This window comes from Pan troglodytes, chromosome 14 (genome assembly GCF_028858775.2).
Source record: "Pan troglodytes isolate AG18354 chromosome 14, NHGRI_mPanTro3-v2.0_pri, whole genome shotgun sequence".
Taxonomy (NCBI): Eukaryota; Metazoa; Chordata; class Mammalia; order Primates; family Hominidae; genus Pan; species Pan troglodytes.
The window spans coordinates 104834990-104859253 of NC_072412.2; the positions used below are offsets into that span (position 1 = coordinate 104834990).

At 39.9% G+C, this 24264-nt stretch overlaps 1 protein-coding gene across 2 annotated transcripts in view; it reads left to right on the top strand.

The window, feature by feature from the left end:
- Positions 1-24264, top strand: part of UBAC2 (UBA domain containing 2) — a 182608-nt gene that overhangs the window by 21385 nt on the left and 136959 nt on the right. For both annotated transcript variants that reach the window (XM_063791892.1, NM_001246491.1), the window contains 3 exon segments: positions 16171-16298; positions 20249-20368; positions 20925-21034. In XM_063791892.1, coding sequence (XP_063647962.1) covers positions 16171-16298; positions 20249-20368; positions 20925-21034 — 358 coding nt within the window.

The window sequence follows — 24264 nt, forward strand, 5'->3', positions numbered from 1 at the left end:
TAGTAAAGAATGCCACAGAGTAAATTAACCAGGATGATGCACTCAAAAGCAAAAAATCAGGATGGAAGGCCACTCTGAGGAGGTGCTCTTAGAAATGAGGACTCAATGGTGAGAATAAGCTGGACGTGGGAAGAACATTTTGGGTAGAGAGAGTAACAGGCACATAGGCCCTGTAGTGGGAGTGGCAGGAGCAAAGTAGCACACATAAAGTGTCATGCTAATACCTCCACTTCCTAAGTGCTTAATAAATGTTGGTTGGTATTAGTAGTTACTAGTTGGTTATATTAGTAATTAATAATTGAGGTTAGATCAAAGGGGTAGCCCATTGATAATTACATAGCAGTAAGTGGTCAGTTTAGCCTTATGGATTGATGACAAATTGGTTTCATAGAATAAGCAGTAATTGGGCAGGATGAGAATGGTTTCATAGTATACTTTAACTTGTTGATATGGTAAATTACATTGATTTGCTTTGCATTCCCAGGATAAGCATTATTTGGTCATGATGTATTCTTTTTATATAATGCTAGGTTTGATTTACTGATGTTTTGTTGAGAATTTTGCATCTGTTAATACGTTCATAAAGTATATTGGTCTATTTTTTGCCTTTTAATATCTTTGTGTGGCTTTGCTAACAGTGTAACACTGGCTTCATAACATGAGTTGGAAAGTGTTCTCTATTTTTCTGTGTTGTAACAGAGTTTGTATAGAATTGGTATTTAAATGCTTGGTAGAATTCTCCCCTGAAGCCATCAGACTTGGAGTTTTCTTTGTTGGAAGTCTTTTAACTATAAATTCAATTTCATAATATCTGCAGGACTATTTAAGTTACCCATTTCTTCTTGAATGAGCTTTGGTAGGTTGTGTCTTCCAAGGAGTTTGCCTGTTTCATCTAAGTTATCAAATTTATGGGCATAAAGTATTTCCTAACATTCCCTTTCAAAAAAAAATTTAGTTGTGATAAGACATTTTAGTAGTGATAAGAAATACATAACATAAAACTTATATTTTAACTATTTTTAAGTGTACAGTTCAGTGACATTAAGTACATTCACATTGTTGTGCAACTTCTTACTATCCTTTTAATGTCTCTGGGGTCAGTAGTGATGCCTCCTCTTTATTTCTGATACTGATAATTGTGTCTTCTCTCTTTTTGTCCTTATCATTTCTGCTAGAAGTGTATCAGTTTTATTGATCTCAAGAACCAGCTTTGAGTTTCATTGATTTGTCTCTATTATAGTTTGGTTTTTCCATTTCATTGATTTCTACTCTATTTCTTTATATCTGCTTGCTTGGGTTTTAATTTGCTCTTCTTTCTCTTTTTCTGTTTTTTTTTTTTTTTAAGATTGTAACCTACACCATTATGTGAGACCTTTTTTCTTCCTAATATAAGCATTTTTATGCTACATTTCCCCCTCTAAGCATTGCTCTATCTGCAGTCCACAAATTTTGCTTGGTTGTGCTTCATTTTTTTATTCTATTTTAAATATACTCTAATTTCCTTTGTGACTTCCTCTTTGACCCAGATATTGTTTAGAAATGTGTTGTTGAGTTTTCACATATTTGGGGGATTTTCCATCTTTCTGCTGTTGGCTTCTGATTTTTTTGTGGCCAAGGAACATGCTTTATATGATTTTAATTCCTTTAAATTTTTTTGAGGACTCTTTTATGCCCAGAATATAGTCTATTTTGGTGAATGCTCCATATGCACTTGAAAAAATGTGTAACTTGCAGTTGTTGGGTGGAGTGTTCTATAAATGTCAATCAGGCCAAATTGGTTGATAATGTTTTTCAGGTCTTGTATATCCTTACTGATTTTACTGGTCAGCTTGGGCTGCCATAACAAAATACCACAGACTGGGTGGCTTAAGGAACAGAAATTAATTTTCTTACAGACCCAGAATCTAGAAGTCCAAGCTCAGGGTTTTGGCGGGTTTGGTTTCTCCTGGGGCCTTGCAGGAGCCTGCTGGCTTCTAGCTGTGTCATCACATGGTCTTTCCTTTGTGTGTGCAAGCATCCCTGGGTCCCTCCCTTTTCTTATAAAGACATGTCACATTGAATTAGGGCTCCATCTATCCTTATGACCTCACTTAACCTTAATTACCTCTTTAAAGGGCCTATCTCCAAACTTAGTCAACATAGAGCTTCAACATACAAATTTTAGGAGGAAACGTTCAGTCCATAACAGTGATTTTCTGTTTGCTTGTATTATCGATTACTGTGAGAAGAGTGCTGAATTCTCCAACTATATTTGTGGATTTATCTACGTCCCATTTCAGTTCTATTAATTTTTGCTTCATTGAAATCCTTTCTCAGCTCTCAGATTCTATGATTCACTGTGCACCTCCCACCCAATGTTTTAATTATGAAAAATTTCAAACATGCCACAAAGTAGAAAGAGGGGTACACTGAACACCCATATACCCACCACCTAGATTCTACACAATTAACATTTTACTATGTTGGCTTTAGCAAATATCAATCCCTTTATTTATTTCATCAGTACCATATGATTTTTAAAAATGCATTTCAAAGTAGATTATAGTCACATTTTCTCTAAACACTTAAATGTGCATTGTTATTCCCTAGAGTTTAATAATTATTTAAAGGTTTTTGAGTTAAAATTTTTACGTAGTAAAAGTACAAATCTTGAGTTGATGAGTGAATCTTTTTGTCTATAATGATACTATATACTTATCCTGTGATGTGCAACTATTTGGATATTTGTGTATTATTGCTTTCCACATAGGTTTCTGAGATCTGATTTTTGCTCATCTTGAGAGGAATACTTAATGGTAATTATCAGATCTGTATTTTTAGGGGTTTGTTTGGTCCTGGACAGAATTAAAATGGCTGTGTAAATAGGGTCAGTTATTAGTTCAGTAAATATTTGCTTATATTTAGTTTTAATTTTTAATTGTGGTAAAATGTACATAATATAAAATGTACAATCTTAACTATTTTTGTGTATAGTCCAGTAGTATTAAGTACGTTCATATTGTGCAACCGATGTCTATAACTCTTCTCATCTTGCAGAAATGAAACTCTGTATCCATTAAACAACTTCCCATTTCCCCCTTCCTCCGCCCACTGTACCCTGCCTCTGGCAACCACTTTTCTACTTTCTGCCTCTGTGAATTTTACTACTCTAGGTACTGCAAATAAGTGGAATCATATAATATTTATCTTTTTGTGACCGGCTTATTTCACATAGCATAATGTCCTCAAGGTTCATGCATATTGTTCCATGTGCCAGTTTCCTTCCTTTTTAAGGCTGAATTAAATTCCATTATATGTGTATGCCACATTTTGTTTACCCGTTTATCCATTCATCTGCCAGTGGACACTTGGGTTCCTCCCGCCAGTATGTGAGCACCTCCTTCACATCACTCCCCTTTTGTTTAACAAACACTCTTGACTGCCTTTATGTGTCAGGTCCTATTGGAGGCATGAGGGATGCTGCAACAAGGAATGTACCAGACAAAGCTGCTGCCCTAAGTAAGCTTGTGTTCTAGTGGAGACTGAAGATGGGCGGATGGACAATAGACCAATAAACATATTTCCTTGATTCTAAAATGCATTAGGTCCCACGTTTTAATGATTCTAAAATTGGAACGTGCCTTGTAATTGATGACGTCTTAGAATTATATTTGGCAGCGTTTATTTTTTAGTGGCACTAAAAATAATGGTGTATCAGTTTGAATCATAGAGTTGATGGATCACTATTAAATCCACTGTTAAGTGCTATGAAAAAAGCAGGACAAAGGATAAGGTAACATTTGAGCACAGCACATGTTTAGTTGATATGTTTTCATAGCAGGACTTCATCCCTGAAGGAGGCAGTATGTTGATTCACATTTGGCACAAACTCTGACCCCACTGTAAGCTGGTAGCACTTTGCAGACTGGTTATTTTGAGTGGCACTGGTAGAGGGGAGAGAGAGACCTGGCAGGTGAAGGCTTGGGGGAGCATATTGCAAGATGGGCCCAGATCTTGTAGGTAGGAAAGACAACATGTCAGTAAACTTAGTCAGGGCCATCTCAGTAACTGCCAACAGTTCTTCCAGTTGTCCAGAACAAAACTTAGTTTTATTCTTGACTTCTCCATCTGCCCATGCACCCAGTTAGTCAGCATATCCTGCCTGCAGTACCTTCACAACATATCCCAGTTTCGACCTCCCTCTTCATCTACACCTCCACCCTGCTGGTTTGAACATCCTCCTTTCTTCCCTGGATTCCCTAACAGCCTTCTAACTGGTTTACTATCTTCCACCATTGCCTTACTGTAATTTCTTCTCAATTTAGCAACCAAAGTGATCATTCAAAAACATGTCCAATCATGTTATTCCTCTATTTAGACCTCCCCAAAGCACCCTGTCACATCCAGAGGAAAGGTTAAAGTCCTCATAATGGCCTGTAGGGCTCTGGACCATTCCCCTCATCACCACTTGTTTGACGTTAGCTCCCTCCCTGTCTGCCTTGTGCTCATTCTGCTTTTGCCAGTTGGCAGCCTTATCATCTCTTAATCATGTTGAGCATGTTTTCATCTCAAAGCATGTGTACTTGCTTTTTTTTCCTCCAGAATCACCCTTCCCTCAGATATCTGCAAGGCCTACGTCTTCAGGTCTCTGCTCAAATCCACATTACAAGAAGGTTTTCCCTAACCAGGTTGGATAAGATGGCACCCCTTGGCTGGGTGCGGTGGCTCATGCCTGTAATCCCAGCACTTTGGGAGGCCAAGGAGGGTGGATCACCTGAGGCCAGGAGTTCAAGACCAGCCTGACCAACATGGAGAAACTCAGTCTCTACTAAAAATACAAAATTAGCCAGTTGTGGTGGTGCATGCCTGTAATCCCAGCTACTCGGGAGGCTGAGACAGGAGAATCGCTTGAACCCAGGAGGCAGAGGTTGCAATGAGCCGAGATTGTGCCATTGCACTCCAGCCTGGACAACAAGAGCGAAACTCCATCTCAAAAAAAAAAAACAAAAAAAAAAAGACGGCACCCCTCCTTCCCCAGTTATGCTGCAGTAGCAAACAACTCTGAAATATCAGGAACCCGAGACAAGGCTTGCATCTCACTGGTGTTCCATCTCCACTGCAAGTTACCTAGGAGGGGTCCACTCCACACTGTCGTCAGCCCTGGGAGCTGGCTGATAGAGTAACCACCATCTTGCACGTTGGCAGGTGAAAAGAACAAGAATGATTCCCTGGCTCTTAAAGGGTCCTCCTGGAAGTGACATAGCTTTCATTTACTTGGCCAGAGCAAGTCACACTGCCATGCCTCACTTCATTTGGGAGTGGGGGTGGGGAGCAGTCCTACCATGTGTTTGGGAAGAGACGGGAAATATGTGGTGAATAACAAAGCCACAGGTTTTATTTTCCCTAGTTCATTTCTCATAGGATTTATTTCCATCTGACATAATGTATATCTACCTTGTTTTGTTTGTTGTTGTTTTTCTGTCCTGTCTAGACTCCAAACCACGAGGCTAGGGACTTTGTCCACAGTTTATTGCTGTGCCTCAGGACCTAGAATAATGCATGGTACAGCGTGGATGCCTACTCATATTTAGAGAATGATTGAGAATACCAAAGCAAACCGTTCATTTATTCATTTGGTGCATGTGTTGGGAGTTTGGTATTCAAGTTGGGAGTGTGAATTAGGGAGGTTTGAGGAGAGAGGAAGAGATGGTGTGAGATAAGAAGTTGTAGAGCAGATATACTAGAGAAAATCAGTGGAAATGCTGGTCGGTGGAGAGTGTCACCTTGAGACTTGAGACCAAGAATTTATGGTGAAATCTTGTAGCTCAGATGGGTATCTTTCTTGAGTCGTGTTGAGTTGCTCAGAAGCTGGCAAGGAAGAGGAAGGACTGACGGGGCCCATTGCACAAGGACAGGTGGAAACCCAAGTTGAAGGAAACATGGATCAAGCTGCCCCTTGCACTTAATCACCCCTGCTCCATCTGCAGTCCTGTCAGAGTCACAAAGGAGCTTGCCTTTAATGGGGGAAGCCTGGGGTGTTGTGATGGTGCTGGTGGTAGGAGCAATATTCTCTATATTCATTCATTTTTTTTTTTTTTGATACGGAATCTCGCTTTGTTGCCCAGGCTGGAGTGCAATGGCACAATCTCGGCTCACTGCAACCTCCACCTCCTGGGTTCAAGCGATTCTCCTGCCTCAGCCTCCTGAATAGCTGGGATTACAGGTGCCCCCCACCCCACCACGCCCGGCTAATTTTTGTATTTTTAGTAGTGACGGGGCTTCACGATGTTGGCCAGGCTAGTCTCAAACTCCTGACCTCAAGCAATCTGCCCGACTTGTTCTCTCAAAGTGCTGGGATTATAGGCATGAGCCACTGTGCCCAGCCCCTATATTTATTCTTTTATTTCATTTTCTTCTCGTAACACTTTTGACGTAGGTTCTCATCTCCATTTTACAGGTGAGGAAAATTGAGGCTGAAATGGCTCGAGAAAGGATTTAGGTTGGTTAGGCTTATAGTCATGGTGCTCTCCTCTACTTTTGAATTACGAGGCAATGAGGAACTCGGTTAGATTTTAGATTCCGTGGAGCCTTGTTTGCATTTTGGTCATGAAGAAAGTATGCAACCACTTTACTAATGGTTCTAGTTTAGATGCTCACAAGACCTTACCAGAGAGGAAATAGTTGGGCTATTTTTATATGCTTAGACAAGTACAATAACCACAGTGTCAACTGTAACTGGTAAATTCACCCCCAGGGAATTTCTTATGAATAAGATGAAGGTGCATCTCACAGAATCTGAGAATGTCCCCATCAGTGAGGCTTTTCTGTGATCTTGGCTGTTAATGATCTGGACGTTTCATCTGTGCAAGGGACGGTGCTAGGCTTTATGGTGGATGTAGCGAAGAGTAAGGCATGTGGCCTCCCTTCAGGAATCTTTATTGTGGTTGGGATAGCAAAACTGTACAAACCCTGGCTGCTCATAGTAGTGTGTGGGAACGAGGGTGCAGAGTGAGGGAAAAGCCCTTCAGGCTAAAATGGTTCACTCAGGCTGATGGAGGAAAGTAGAAACAACTGTAATTTGAAGGCTGCATAAGATTTAGATAAGGGAGTATCTGTGCTAATAAGGAAGGCATTGATGATATTTGGGGATTTAAGTCTGGAAAAATTTTCCAAAGGCATCGAAACAGAAAGCAACATGTTCAGGAGGTAGTGAGCTGTGCGGTTTGATTGCAGCAAAGGCTCCTGAGAACAAAGCAATGGATGTTGTGCTGGAGAGGCAGGAGGCCCAGAATGTAGGGAGGTCTGGACAACCAGGGACAGTGACTTGTCATTTGAGCTTGAAGGTCATACCAAAGTGACCACATTGCAGCCTCGTTTTAGGAAAGAGTATATACAAACACACACAGATAGTCCTTGCTTTGCAAGGTGATGCAGGACCGTAAAAATGACCGTGCAAGTTGAAACCGGGCAAAGCTATTTTAATAATCAATGGGGAAAATTTGGATTGTTCTGTGACTTTTAAAAATCTTTGTCGAAAGAATGCTTTGTTAAAACTTTAGACTTTCTCTTATAAATGTATAGTTATAAATGCATAGGGAAATGAAAAAATAGTAGAACAGTATACTGTAATTTATTAAAAACTTTAGCGACATTGAGAATTAAAGTGTTTTATTTCTTTGTAAGAAACTTACCAGGAGCAGTTTGAACAGTGTTTGCCTTCTTCCTGTTGTGTAACTTATGGGGAGTATCTATCTTAAACCTTGTGAATTGTCATACACCTTTCTGAGTTTGGCTGAGTTTCCATTATTTTATTCTCTCTGCTTTCAATGTGACAAAATATCCCTGAGAGTTTCCTTAATATGTAGATTTTTGCCAGCATCACTTCCTCAGGGACATCATAATCACTATTTTAGTGTACTGTTGCTTCTCTAACAAATTATCACAAACGTGGTGGTTTAAAACAAAAGAAATATGGCCAGGCACGGTGGCTCATGCCTGTAATCATAGCACTTTGGGAGGCTGAGGTGGGCAGATTGCCTGATCTCAGGAGTTCGAGACCAGCCTGGGCAACATGGCAAAACCCTGTCTTTACTAAAAATACAAAAACGTGAGCTGGGCATGGTGGCAAGCGCCTGTAGTCCCAGCTGCTTGGGAGGCGGAGGGACGAGAATTGCTTGAACCTGGGAGGCGTCAGAGGTTGCAGTGAGCCGAGATCACGCCACTGCACTCCAGCCTGGGCAACAGAGCAAGACTCTGTCTCCTCAATAAATAAATAAATAAAACAAAATAAATTTATTATTCTACAGTTTGGAGGCCAGAAGTCCAAAATGGATCTCACTGGGATAAAATCAAGGTGTCAGCAGGGCTGCATTTCTTTTGGAAGCTCTGAGAAGGAATCTGTTTCTTCGCCTTTTGTAGCTTTCTGAGGCAGCTCACATTTCTTGACTCATGACCCAATTTTATCTTCGAAGCCAAGGGTGACTGGTGGACTCTTTCTTACACATTGTCACTCTGAAACTTACTCTCCTGCCTCCCTCTTGCACTTAAAAGGACTCTTGTGGGCCGGTTGCAGCGGCTCACGCTTGTAATCCCTAGCACTTTGGGAGGCCGAGGCGGGTGGATCATGAGGTCAGGAGTCTGAGACCAGCCTGGCCAATATGGTGAAATCCCATTTCTACTAAAAATACAAAAATTAGCTGGATGTGGTGGCACGTGCCTGTAGTCCCAGCTACTCGGGGGGCTGAGGCAGGAGAATCGCTAAACCCGGTAGGCGGAGGTTGCACTGAGCTGAGATTGTGCCACTGTACTCCAGCCTGGGCGACAGAGGGAGACTCCGTCTCAAAAAAAAAAAAGGGACTCTTGTGATTGCATAGAATCCAGCTGGATATCTTAGGTAATCTCATCTCAAAGACATCTGATTAGCAACCTCAATTCTGTCTGCAACCTTAACTCCCCCTTGCTGTGTAACCCAACATAGTCACAGGTTCTGGGGATTAGGACGTGGACCTCCTTGGGGAGCCAGTATTCTATCACAGTCACCTTCCTGTTGATAAGTTCACCTTCACTGAGTTTCTCTAGCTGCCCACCTTGAATGGTGGCAGTGTCAACATTCCTGTGGTTTGATATTTCTTTTATAACCTGATAACATTTGATTCACATTTCACTTCCAGCACTATTACTTTTTGTTTCTTTGCTGTATACATTTTTTTTTTTTTTTTTTGAGATGGAGTTTCTCCCTGTCGTCCAGGCTGGAGTACAATGGTGTGATCTCGGCTCACTGCAGTCTCTGTCTCCTGGGTTCAAGTGAGTCTCCCACCTCAGCCTCCCGAGTAGCTGCAACTACAGGCGTGCCACCATGCCCAGCTACTTTTTATATTTTTAGTAGAGACGGGGTTTCGCCATGTTGACCAGGCTGGTCTCAAACTCCTGACCTTAAGTGATCCACCCGTCTCGGCCTCCCAAAGTGCTGGGATTACAGATGTGAGCCACCACGCCTGGCTCTCTTTTTGTATACTTTCATGTTTATTGACTAGTTCCCTCTTTTGATGATCTATTTTTGTAAAATGTCACATGAATTTATCATTGGAAGATGAGGCAACACAACTACATACTTTACTGTCTGTGCATGAATGGAATAACAGCTGCCCAGTGACCAGTCACTGACAGACTTAGAAAGAAGTGACATACATGATTGGTTGCTGATCATAATGCACGTCTTACTGACATAATGATCTATGTACTGAAGAGCTGGTGTTGTTTTACCAAATCATGGTAACTGAAGTCTGTGCCTATCAGAGCTATGCAGAAATGAGGAACTGCCAGTGTGTGTATTTTTGTACCATGTCTACATGTGTATTTATATAGGTTAATGTGTGTTACTTGTTTTTTAAAAAAGAAAATTGGGAGTTAAGCTAGAAACTATTAGAAGTGTGTATCTATGGGAGTGGGTTGGGGGTATGGGATAGAGGGGATAAATAACTGAAGTGAAAGTAAACCTTTGTTTTTCCTGGTTTTGGTTTTTGAACAATGTAAATATTTAACATATTCAAAAATTTTAACTGAGAAAGGAGCAAACTTTAATATTGAATGTAAACAGAAATAAACAAATCTCTGTGTTATAACCACTAGGGAAAATAATTCTTTCAAGTAGTTTTGAACACAAGACCCTGTCCATCCTTAGTTGAGAGAGATATATATATATATATTCACACACACATACTCTAAGGACCAAAAGAAAAAAAAATCTTCAAAGGTATCTTAAACTTCGCCCAGTGGGCTTAATAAGTAGTTTATTGTTTGTAATGATGCTGATACTGTAATATTAAAATTTTATGTATAACCTAGGATAAAGCAAGCAGCTAACTATTAATATTTAAGAGAGAAACGACAGAAATGCAAAGTGCTTAGGAAAAAGCACTGTAGGCCAGGCATGGTGGCTCACAGCTGTAATCCCAGCACTTTGGGAGGCCGAGGCGGGCAGATCGCTTAAGCTCAGGAGTTCAAGACCAGCCTGGGCCACATGGCAAAACCCTGTCTCTACACACAAAAAAACCAAAAACAACGAAAAAAAAACCTGGCCGGTCATGGGGCCTTGCCCCTGTAATCCCAGCTACTTGGGAGGCTGAGGCAGGAGGATTGCTTGAGCCTAGGAGGTGGAGGTTGCAGTCAGCTGAGATCACGCCACTGCAGTCTAGCCTGGGCAACACAAGGAGACCCTATCTCGAAAAAAGAAAAGAAAAATAGCACTGTAGTGTTAAATTGTTAAATTTGAATTGGAAATATCATTACGAATCATGATTTCAAAAATATATTTTCTAGCTCTGATTACTGAAAGAGCTAGAAGCATTGGGACCCAAAAAATTACAATGAGCACATCTAATGCCCAGATTTGGTTTCTTTTTTTTTTTTTTTCTGAGACGAAGTCTTACTCTGTTGCCCCAGCTGGAGTGCAGTGGCGTGATCTTGGCTCACTGCAACCTCCACTACCCGGGTTCAAGTGATTCTCCTGCCTCAGCCTCCCAAGTAGCTGGGACTGCAGGCACGCACCACCATGCCCAGCTACTTTTTGTATTTTTAGTAGAGACAGGGTTTCACTATGTTGGCCAGGCTGGTCTTGAACTCCTGACCTCATGATCTGCTCCCCTTGGTCTCCCAAAGTGCTGGGATTATAGGCATGGGCCACTGCACCCGGCCTCAGATTTGGTTTCTAAAGACCATTTCCCAACATTCCCTAACAGGGATCCTTAGAGAAATTCTAGGTCTTGGGCAGGGCGGGTATAGGTGAGCCTAAAGCAAGGAAGAGGAGTGGGTAGGTGGAGCAGCCAGAGCCGGCGTTGAGGGCCCTGGTTTAAAGGCCGCAGGAGCTGGTCAGAGGGCTTCCACCTGGACCATCTGGACGTTGGAAAAAGAATGCAACTGATTGTGACACATTGACTAAGTAAAAATCCATGAGTGTAGAGTGATACCGAGATACAAGGAGAATGAAGACAGAAGGCCAGCTAAGAAATAGAAAAGTAATGACAGAATTATCAAAATTATCATTATGTAAACCCTAGTGTAAGTCTTAATTGTAAACTTTTTCATGGTAAAAGGATGGGAGAAAAAAAAAGGCAGTGTTTTTGGTTCCTGATGAAGCGTAAGTATTTCATTATTTGATGGAAATCTCAGCCATGTTTTTGTAACCAAATCTGCTGGTACCACTTGAGTTCTCAAGACTAGTCTTTTGATACTATGAATATTACAGGGTTATTATTTTATTATTATTATTTTTTTTTTCAGTTGCAAGATTTAATAGAGTGGAAACAGAGCTCCCATACAAAGGGAGGTACAGGGTTATTATATAAAGTAATTATTTCCAAGGAAAGCATATTATTTCAGTGGTTTTCCTAGATTGAGATTCACTTTATTTTTCTGAGTCTCCATCATGGGCCGGACATTGTGCTAGCCGTTTCTTTTTTTTTTTTTTTGAGATGGAGTCTCACTCTGTCGCCCAGGCTGGAGTGCAGTGGCACAATCTCGGCTCACTGCAACCACCACCTTCCAGGTTCAAGCGATTCAAGCGATTCTCCCGCCTCAGCCTCCCAAGTGGGATTATAGGCGCTTGCCACCACGCCCGGGTAATTTTTTTGTATTTTTAGTAGAGACGGGGTTTCGCCATGTTGGCCAGACTGGTCTCAAACTCCTGACCTCAGGTGATCCGCCCGCCTCAGCCTCCCAAAGTGCTGGGATTACAGGCGTGAGCCACTGCGCCCTGCCTGTGCTAGCCATTTCTACATGCATTACCTCACTTCATTCTTAGCATAACCCTGAGAATTAGGTCAGATGAAGTGACTGAAGCTCAGAGAGGTCAGATACTGTGTCCAATGACAAGCATCAGTAAGTGTGAAAATGAAGGTTCAAGGCCAAGTCTTCTGGGCCCCAGGTCCTTTCCCTTCTCATAGCTTTTGTTCTTTCCCATGGATTAGCTCAGCAAGTAGCTTCAGGGGCTTGTTTTCAGGATCTATGAGAGAGGAAGGCATGAAAACACAAAGGTGGAACCAAGGAAGACCAGAGGGAGAGAAGAGGCTACCTAGATGTCTCACAATAGTGTGCATTTTGATTAAATGACATACTTGGAGGAAATGTTCCTGAGTAGGTGAAAGCTGATATTTTGTTCTATTGGGAAAAAAAGTGAGCTTGAAGAAAACATAATTTGCTTCTTTTTTTCTCTCATATCAGAGGGAAGAGAGAAGACATTTATAGTTTCTAAAATACCCTCAGTAGTATAATTCTGTCATACTTAATATGTAAATGACTAGATCAAGGAGGAAGAGGGGCGTGACTGCTTTTAGTACAAGGCAGAGGTCACACTAGTCTCTCCTGGAAAACTGACCTGGGCTCCAGTTGTACTCATGGTGGAAAATCTCAGGGGGCCACTACAGTCAGCAGTGTTAACACTTTTAGCCTCTTTTAATTTTTTAAAAACAAAACACCCAGGAATCAATTAACCAAAGATGTGCAATATATGTGCAAGGAAAACTATCAAACACTGATGAAAGAACTTGAAGAGGACATAAAAAAATGAAAGGGTATTCCATGCTTATGGTTTGGAAGAATTAGTATTGTTAAAATGGCAATACTACCCAAAGCAATTTACAGATTCAATGCAATCCTCTCAAAATATCAATGACATTCTTCACAGAAATAGAAAAAAAAATCCTAAAATTTATATGGAAACACAAAAGATTCTGAGTAGCCAAAGCAATCCTGAGCAAAAAGAACAAGGTGAAGTATCATACTGCCTGACTTCAAAATATACTACAGAGTAACCAAATCAGCAGGATACTCACATAAAAACAGACACATAGACCAGCGGAGCAGATTAGAAGACCAAGATACAAATCCATGCATTTGCAGCCAAAAAAGGTGGCAAGAACATACAATGGAGAAACGACAGTCCCTTCAAAAAAATTGTGCTGGGGCCGGGTGCAGTGGCTCATGCCTATCATCCTAACCCTTTGGGAGGCTGAGGCGAGAGGATCACTTGAGGCTAGGAGTTGAGACCAGCCTGATCAACATGGCAAGACTATTTCTCCAAAAAAAAATTAGCCAGGTGTGGTGGCTTGTACCTGTAGTCCCAGCTACTAGGGAGGCTGAGGTGGGAGGATCACTTGAGCCCAGGAGTTCAAGGCTGCAGTGAGCTGTGATCATGCCGCTGGACTCCAGCTTGGGCAATAGAGTGAGACCCTGTCTCAAAAAAAATTGTGCTGGTAAAACGGGTTAACCATATGCACAAAAATGAAAGACCCGTATTTCTTACTATACATAAAAATCAAATCGAAATGGATTAAAGACTTAAGTCTAAGACCTGAAACTATGAAACTACTAGCAGAAAATGTTGGAGAAATGCTCCAGGACATTGGTCTGGGCAAAGACTTTTTGTGTAAGATCTCAAAAGCACAGACAGCCAAAGGAAAAATAGACAAATGGGATTAAGTCAAACTAAAAAGCTCCTGTTGCACAGCAAAAGAAACAGTCAACAAAGAGATAACCCACAGAATGGGAGAAAATACTTGCAATACTTGCAGATTAATCCATCTGACAAGGGATTAGTAACCAGAATTTGTAAGGAGCTCAAACAACTCAATAGCAAAAACCCAAATAATCCATTTTAAAAGTGGGCAAAAGATCTGAATAGACATTCTCAAAAGAAGACATACAAATGGCCAACAGGCATATGAAAATGTGCTCAACATTATTGATCATCAGAGAAATGCAGATCAAAACCACAATGAGATACTTCACCCGAGTTAGAATGGCTTTTATCAAAAAGACAGGAATAACAGAGGCTGGCTGCTGGGCACGGTGGCTCATGCCTGTAATCCTAGTACTTTGGGAGGCCGATGTGGGTATCACCTGAGGTCAGGAGTTCAAGACCAGCCTGGCCAACATGGTGAAACCCCGTCTCTACTAAAAATACAGAAATTAGCTGGGCATGGTGGTGGGTGCCTGTAATCCCAGGTAATTGGTAGGCTGAGGCAGGAGAATCACTTGAACCCGGGGGGCAGAGGTTGCAGTGAGCCGAGATGGCACCACTTCACTCCAGCCTGGGCGAAAGAGCAAAACTCTGTCTCAAAAACGGCAACAACTACCAAACAAAACAGAGGCTGGCCAGTATGTGGAGAAAGGGGAACCCTGGTACACTGTTGGTGGGAATGTAAATTAGTACGGTCACGATGGAAAACAGTATGGAGGTTCTTAAAAAAAATAAAAATAAAACTACCATATGATCCACTACTGGATATATATTCAAAAGAAAGGAAATCAGTATTTCAAAGACATATCTACACTTCCATGCTTATTGCAGCACTATTCACAATAGCCAAAATGTGGAATCAACTGAAGTGTCCATCAATGCAGATGTGAGCCATCAGGCCCGGCCTTCTTTGTTGTATACTTTCATCTTTATTGACTAGTTCCCTCTTTTGAGTTTCCAATGAATGGGAAAAAAATGGATGATAGATAAAGAAAATTTTATGCGTATATATATATATATATGTATATATATACACACACACACACACAGTGGAATATTATTCAGCTATAAAAAGAATGAAATCCTGTCATTTGCAGCCACATGGATGGAACTAGAAGACATGTAAGTGAAATAAGAACAAAAAGACAAAGATTGCATGTTCTCACACGTGGAAGCTAAAATAGTGGATCTCATGAAGACAGAGAGAAGGTTGGTGGTTATCAGAGGCTGGGAAGGGTAGGAGGGAGAGGGGGATAAAAAGAGGTTGATTAATGGGTACAAATATACATTTAGAAGAAATAAGACGGTGTTCAGTAGGTCAGGAGCGTGTCTGTAGTTGACACTAATCTATCGTACGTTTCAAAATAGCTAGAAGAGAATAATTCAGCCTAAAGAAAAGAGAGATATTTAAGATAATTACCTGGGCTGGGTGCCGTGGCCCATGCCTGTAATCCCAGCACTTTGGGAGGCCAAGGCAGAAGGATCGCTTGAGCCCAGGAGTTTGAGACCAGTCTGGCCAACATGGTGAAACATGGTCTCTACTAAGAATACAAAAATTAGCCAGGCATGGTGGCACGTGCCTGTAATCCCAGCTACATGGGAGGCTGAGGCAGGAGAATCGCTTGAACCTGGGAGGTGGAGGTTGCAGTGAGCCGAGATTGTGCCACTGCACTCCAGTTTGGGCGACAAAGTGAGACTCTCTCTGGATATGATTATATGAATGTATCAGATTATCATATGTACTCCCAAAATGTGTTCCCTAATATGTATCAATTAAAAAATGAAATTAAAAATGTATTTTTATATATGTATGAGTTTTGTGCATGCTCAGGAGCTAACTGGCTGATTTGATAGAAACACACTTCTCTATTTCTTTACACTTGGGTAGCCATTTTCTGAAAGGTGTTCTATGGAAGTTCTGGCTGTAAACTTGGTCTCATTTAAGAGCCAACTGGCAATGAAGCCCTGCTAGGGCATTCTGCTTGTTTCCAGTATCTTTTGATCACTTACATCCCCAGGTCGATGTTTTGAAAGTGGATATTAGAACCAAATTTCAGAGTTTCTGGACTTTGTCTTCATTCTGATTTAAAAGAAGTGAATTATCTTGCTTTTCACGCATGTGGTTTTTTAAATCTTAGGAACAATCATTCTGAAAGTGCTTTCCTTTTTCCCTCCAGACAAGGCGCCTCTGTCGAAGAGCCTTCTGCTGGTCCCCAGTGCCCTCTCCCTCCTGCTCGCCCTCCTCCTGCCTCACTGCCAGAAGCTCTTTGTGTATGACCTTCACGCAGTCAAGAACGACTTCCAGGTGAGCTCTGCCTCATTGGCCCCTGAGAGGAGAGCGGACAGTTTTTTTTTTTCTTTCTAGATTTGCTTTTTCTTCCTGCTGTTAGTCCCGCAAAGCCCCCAATTTGTAAGAAATATTTATTATTAATATTTCATTAAGTAACTTTTCTAGTTATTGATTTTTCAGCAAAACAGATAATAATGAAGCAATGGCAGTATTTCCTTTTATTAGGCACATTTGTTTTCAGTTTCACTTTTTACTCAGAGAAGTGTCATTTATAACTTCAAGGGAATTAAAAACAATGTTTAATCTTTTTCTTAATGCCCAGTATGCATACTTAGCTTTGCCAAAACCTTGTCTCAATTTGAATATTTGATTAGAGGAGCTAGGCTTTGTCAGCTGTATCAGATTATGAATTTTTGATAACTTTTACAGTGGTGGTTAAAAAAGTAAGAAATTTCTCTTGAGTTTCTGCTGTGGGAAAGAGCAGAAGTGCTTTTCAAGGTTTCTGGACTGATCTTGTTGAAAATGCTAGTGCTGGGTTCTTGTCTATAAATTGGAGTGTTCGTGCAAATTCTGGTATATGACTGCTACCCTTTCTTTGCTAAGCACTTGGTTAGCCCATTTTAAGCATAATAATCCGTTTCTTGAACACTGACACCTTTTCTTCATAGTGATATAATTAATACCATTGCTCAGATTGGCTTCACCAACTTACTGTGCAGGTCTTTTAGTTATTTATCCATATTACTGATTTGTCAGAAGATAGTGTAGCTTCTGTATTATTTCAGTTGCTATAATGCAGTCATTCTCAACCCCGGACACACATTAGAATCACCTGAAAAAACTTCAAGGATCTGTCTCCATATCTATACTTACGTGAAGGTATAATTTATACCTAGATTTATATAAACCCAGTATCTCGCCCCAGAACAACTGAGTCACAGAGTCTGGTGGTGGCGCCTGGGCATTGCTGTACATTTAAAAACAACCCCTAGGGGATTCTAGTGTATGGCTGGCTTTGAGGACCACTAATGTAAGGGCCCCCGGGCCTTGGGTTGATACCTCCTAATTTCTGGAGTTAATTTGGTTCGTTTGGCTAAGCCCACTCTGTGGGCATCTGTGCTTTAAAGGTGGTGACCTGCTTGGATGGAAGAAGACCACTCTTCTGTCCAGGAATGGGAATAGCCACATCCAGATTAACACTTAAAACACCTAAGAGGCTCTCAGTGTGTATTCATGAGAGATATGGGAGTTGCAGTTCTGCCTTGGGAAATCTAAACACACGCATACACATAAGAACGTGATCTGTAGGTCACAGGTGTACATGACATCCTTGGGGGGCGATCAAGGAAATAGGGACCAGTATTGGGGGCCTACCTCTGGAGAGTCTTAGGGGTGTGAGCCTTCAGTTTGGTCCAAAAAGAAGGGATGACTGTTAATTAGCAATGAAGAGAGGGAAGGGCATTTTACTTCAGGAAGTAACATGAATTTCAGACCCTTAGGAGTGTGGTACAGGAAGCATGCTTTGAGGCAAACCCAGGCTTAGATTGGAGAAGTCCAGGAGGGCTCAGTTGATGAAGGGCTTTATTTTGTAAGTTCTGAACCTCCAGATTTTGGCAGTTAATGCAGAGGTACAGTCAGTTTTCTTTAGGTTGAGTTGCAGAAGCAGTGCTTTGCTGAGTGCAAGCCGGTAGCCAGTTACCAGTCTTCAGGGGACATTCACCTGTATAATAATATGCAGTGGTTTATTCTTATACCAGCTCTCATAGTTTTGTGTCCTTGAGTATGACTGCAACACATAAATTATTTAAAACTGTAGCTAGCAGCTTTATTTTCATTAACTGAAAAAATGGGGTTCTAGAAATGCAGTTTGTTATATCTTAGTAATTACAAACTCTCAATTTCCTTAATCCTCAGATTTTCTTAGTGGCTCTCAGAGCTTATCCCTGAGTAGAGTATTTTCATTGTAATATTAAATGTGGGGATAGAGGACTTGGAGCTGCCTCTTATGGTTTTTGAATCTGGTGTTCTGAGGAGATGACAGTCATCATCATCTGACATTGGTAAAGTCCTTGGCAGTTTCCTATGTGCTCTCGTGTACTGCCTCGTTGATCATATTGATGGAGGTATATGCTGCCTAAAGTTTCAGTGTGACTCCGGTACTGTTTCTCCTTGAGCCCAGCTATGGCCTCAACACAGCCTTAGAGGCAGCCATCCCAGTTCAGCTGGGCTGGCAGGTGAGATGAACTCTGGTGGCCAGTACAGTCATGACAAAGACTCTGCCTGGTGTCTTGCTTGGAGTAGAGACATATGTGACAGGTTTTGACAGTTGATATGCTCAGACTTCTCATTTGTATTCTTATTTCTGTTGGCAAGAGCACAGGTTGTATGACTTTACAAACTTTAGTTTCTCTGTGCCTCTTTTTCCTTAAGACAGTTGGCTGGGTGTGGTGGCTCACACCTGTCATCTCAGCACCTTGGGAGGCCAACGTTTGTGGATGGATTGCTTGAGCCCAGGAGTTCAAGACCAGCCTGGGCAACATGGCAAAACACCATCTCTACAAAAAATACAAAAATTAGACGGGTGTGGTGGTGCACACCTGTAGTCCCAGCTACTCAGGAGGCTGAGCTGCGAGTATTGATTCAGTCTCAGAGGGTTGAGCCTGCAGTGAGATGTGATCACATCACTGCACTACAGCCTGGGCAACAGAGTGAGACCCTGTCTCAAAAAAAAAAAAAAAAGAAAAGAAAAGAGTTAACTATTGCCAATGTTCGCAGCAGCATTATTCACAATAGCAAAAAGGCAGAAACCCAAATGTCTATTAACAGATACATGGATAAACAAAATGTGGTGTATACATACCATAGAATATTATTCAACTATAAAGGAGAATGAGATTGATACATGCTTTACCATGAACCTTGAAAATACTATGCAAAGTGAAATGAGCAAATGCAGAAGGACAAATAAATGATCTTACTTACATGAGGTATCTAATATAAGCAAATTCATAGAGACATTAAGTAGAATAGTGTTTCCTGGGGCTAAGGGGAGAGGGAACAGGAAGTTAGCATGGCATTTCTGTCTAGGATGATGAAGAGTTCTGGAAATAGATAGTGGTGATGGGTGTACAATATTGTGAATTTGCTTAATACCACTGAATTGTATACTCAATAGTTAAAATGTTAACTTTTATATCTGTTTTACCACAATAAAAATACAAAGAAAAGTTGGAATTAATATTTGTTTTACCTATCTCATAAGGTCATTGTGAAGGGGAAATAAGATTAGGATGTTTGAGATGTCATTGGGATTATCTTTAAAAATCTGAAAAATGTTTAAGCAGACTCAAAAATAGGCCTTTGAGTAGCTCTTTTTTTTTTTTTTTTTTGTATGTCCCCTTATATGTTTTTTATGCAGCCAGAAGTTGGGTGAAACAATGATTTAAATAAACTAATATTTCAAACCTAGTCATATTTAGCAGCAGTTGCCATAAATTACTTTGCATAGTTGCTATGAAGTAAGTTGATGATTAAAATTAAGCTCAGAAATGTATATTTTTGAGTTTATACCTAAGTTGTTTTTCAGTTACAACTTTGTCTTATTCAGTAACATAAAAATGAACATTTGTTAGCCTTTCATTCTAGCTTATGTATATAATTTTTAAAAATCTTACTAAACGTGATCCTGAAATTTCTTATAGGCAGTTTTCTGTTATCTTAATGAGAATATGTTTTCTTATAAGCACAAAAAAATTCAAGTACCTTTCGTGCCACTGTTGGGAGGAATTTTTACTATGAGAGACTTGAGCTCAGAGAACATACATATATAGTTTTCCTTTGGTGTGTGCATTATGATTTTGTTTAGGACATTAAAAATAGGCAGTGTAAACATAACAAATTTGCTAAGGAAGAGACCCGAACAGATTTTACTCTTGTTTATTGTTCTTTTTTAAATCCCCATCTAGATTTGGAGGTTGATATGTGGAAGAATAATTTGCCTTGATTTGAAAGATACTTTCTGCAGTAGTCTGCTTATTTATAATTTTAGGATATTTGAAAGAAGATATGGAAGCAGAAAATTTGCAGTAAGTTTTTATGTATTTTGTCTTTGCTACTTAGGCTGTAGAAAAAAATTTTGTTTAAATGGATTTTATTTTGTTAAACTTGGTGTTGTTATTTACAATTATCTTTTTAATTACACTGTTCTGTATCTGATTTGAGGCACATGGACATTAACCAAAGAAAATTTTAAAATGTAAGACATTAGCATAATAATAATAGTGATAATGATAATATGTAGTATTAGTTGTGAACACTAATACAAATTTTAATACTTTGACTTAAATTATAATTTATTTTGCTTAGTGGTTTGTGTTTTACTTGTTAAAAATATATCTTCAACATACTTAAAAATTATGGATGTTAATACATTTGAGCAATATGGGTTTACCCCGCCCATTTTCTAAAGTCTATTTTAATAAAAACAAATAATTTCAAATATATATACACACATATGCATGTGTGTATATACACACACACACACATGCATATGAATACACACCTCTGAGCTGATTCTAGCTGAATAATAGTTTATTTTTAGGAGACTCATCTCTATCATTTTTCTGCTGTTTTATTTTGTAGTCCTTTTTGCTGGGTTCCTGGGTTTTGTCAGCCTTATTTGACTTTCTCCTCATCGAAGCTATGCAGTATTTCTTTGGCATCACTGCAGCTAGTAATTTGCCTTCTGGATTGTAAGTAGCACTTAAAGATTGACTTAATTTAGAACTACTTGAATCTGATTTAAAGTGTTATTATTATTATGTGAAAGTCAGTAAAATAATATTTTAAACTTCTAGATATAGTTAAATTGATTTTATATGTAAAAAAAGTCTAATCTATGCCTACATTTTTATTATGTTCTTGAAATAGAATCAATTTTATATTAATTCTTTCTTTAAAATTTATTTTACTTTTTTTTTTTTTGAGACGGAGTCTCGCTCTGTCACCCAGGCTGGAGTGCATTGGCACGATCTCGGCTCACTACAACCTCCACCTCCCAGGTTCAAGCGATTCTCCTGCCTCAGCCTCCCAAGTAGCTGGGACTACAGGCACGTGCCACCATGCCCGGCTAATTTTTGTATTTTTTAGTAGAGACAGGGTTTCACCATGTTGGCCAGGCTGGTCTTGAACTCCTGACCTCAGGTGATCCACCCGCCTCAGCCTCCCAAAGTGCTTGAGCCACTGTGTGAGCCACCTTGCCCAGGCACATTCTTTTTTTAGCTTTGAAAGTTTGTGTTTTAGAGAATTTTAAGTGAATTTCCTATTCTGATCCTGATAGAATTAGTTTTGTGTGTTTTTATAGTGAAATTTGTCTTTGTAATTTTATGAACTAAACACAAAAATATAGTTTAATTAGATTAGGAAACAAAATTAATTTGTACGAAGTTAAGCTTCTGAAGAATAATTTTTTAAAAGCTGATAATGTTTAAACACTTCCATCAAACATAAAACAAAGCCGGTGTATAGGTTATAACTTTGTAGACAACCTGCCGTGGCCAACCCCACTCAGAATTTGTATGCTTTCATATTGCGTTGATCTTCTTTAAAAAAACAAAAACCATGTATTAGTGTGTGAAATAACTAGAATCTAGGAGTAGAGTTGACAGAGCGAGACTCCATCTCAAACAAACAAACAAAAAAACAGGCCGGGCGCGGTGGCTCATGCCACCTTTGGGAGGCCGAGGTGGGCGGATCACGAGGTCAGGAGTTCAAGACCAGCCTGGTCAATATGGTGAAACCCCATCTCTACTAGAAATACAAAAATTAGTTGGGCGTGGTGGCACGTAGTCCCAGCTGCTCAGGAGGCTGAGGCAGAAGAATTGCTTGAACCCGGGAGGCAGAGGTTGCAGTGAGCGGAGATCGCTCCACTGCACTTCAGCCTGGGTGACAGAGTGAGACTCCGCCTCAAAAAACAAACAACCCCCAAAAAACCATGTATTAGTGTGTGAAATAATTAGAATCTAGGAGCAGAGTTGTTAGCACATGTAAATGACCTCCAAGCATCTGAATGAAGTATCTGAGACACTATTTGGGAAATGAGATAGTATGAAATATAGATACCAGATATTTAAAATTCTGTGTGTACTATCTTCAGTCTCCTTTTAATTTTAAATATATGTTTTGAGAACTATTAAGCTACTGTATGTATCTTGATTCAAATTCACTTTGGATCCCTATTTTAAAATTATAGTTAGTGTTCCAATAGCTTTCGTACCTGCATTGTTAATGTTTACAGTGTAGCTGCCTTTTGTGAATTATAGTTGGTGTGAATATCCATGAATGTTGACCTTTAGCTCTTTTAATAATGTATGATTCTGAATAATGTTTGAATGGAGGCATAAAGTTCTGTGTCATAATTAGCATGCAGTTTGAATTCCACAGGTGGTCATTGTAATTAGACTGAGAGGTTAAAGTTGAGTATTCTGTTATTGGGGAAAATAGTGTAGTCATCAGGAATGATTCCACATTGACTCAGGAAAGCAGCAGCATTGCCAAATCATCAGTTTTCCCCAAAACATCTCCTATCACGCCAGTTCTTTTTGGTTCCTGTATAGCCTACTGAGTGATGGGAGGTATGTGTGTCTGTGTTAGAATGAACTTTGGAGATGGATAGTAACTTAGCATTATTCTTATTTACACTGTCTCCTTGTCTTCTTTTTCCTGCTGCACATGGAATCGAATGACAGTAGAACTTTCATATTCATTTATTTAATTTTGGAATCCCATTAACTAGTACATAAAAAGATTGATTCAATTTTGAAGTTGGTGGGAATATTTTTGCTTACTCTCAGAAGAGGGAAGGGATTTACCTATTTAAATCTCAGTTTGTAGCAAGAGTTACAAACTTGAATAAATTGAAAAGTTGTAGCATCCCCTTTGAAAGACACTATAAATGTTAATTCAGCCATCTCCTGAATGAAAATATATTTCTCTTCCTTTTCAAGTCACAAAACATTATATAGTATGACTTTTTTAAATCTTGAGGCTTTCTCACCAAAGACTTTTTGGAACACAATTAGTTCAACAAGTAAACTTTGTGTAATGTAAATATATCTCTTAAAAACATTTTTATTATTATTTTTGGTAGAGAAAAGGTTTTGCTATGTTGTCTAGGCTGGTCTTGAATTCCTGGGCTCAAGTGATCCTCCTTTCTTGGCCTCCCAAAGTGCTGGAATTGCAGGTGTGAGCCACTGCACCCAGCCACAAATATATCTTTTATTGATGGTAGCAAAGCTTCAAAAACTAAAGAGAGAAAACTACTGTGTTGTTTTTTTTTAAATCAATGTACTTCATGGACACAGGGAGGGGAACGTCACACACTGGGGCTGTCTGTGGGTAAGGGGCAAGGGGAGGGAGAGCCTTAGGACAAATACCTAATGCGTATGAGGCTTAAAACCTAGATGATGGGTCGATACGTGCAGCAAACCACCATGGCACATATATACCTCTGTAACAAACCTGCACGTTCTGCACATGTATCCCCGGAACTTAAAATAAAAATATGTGCTTTACAGCTTTCAGTGTTTTTCACCTAACATCTAATATTTTTCTTTCCCATCAGTACCAAATTTATCTGCACTCTCCATAGTTCTTTACTTCCTATTTAATTCTCTCTCTCTCTTTTTTTTTTACCTCACCACTATAGGAACTTCTCTTATAAAGGTCACCAGTGGCCACCTAATTTCTAAAGCCACTGGCCATCCTCTTTAACCTTTCAGTAGCAAATTAAATGCTTTTAACCTCTCGTTATTTCATGAAACCACCTGCTCTCTTGAGTCCCACACACTACTCCCTCCTAATTCTTTCTGACTTAGTTACTGCGTGCAGCTCTTTTCTCAAGCTTTTTGGGCTATCTTGCCCACTTTCTTGATTTCAACTACAGTGAACGTGTATTGTTTGCTTCCCAGCTCTCTATTTCCAA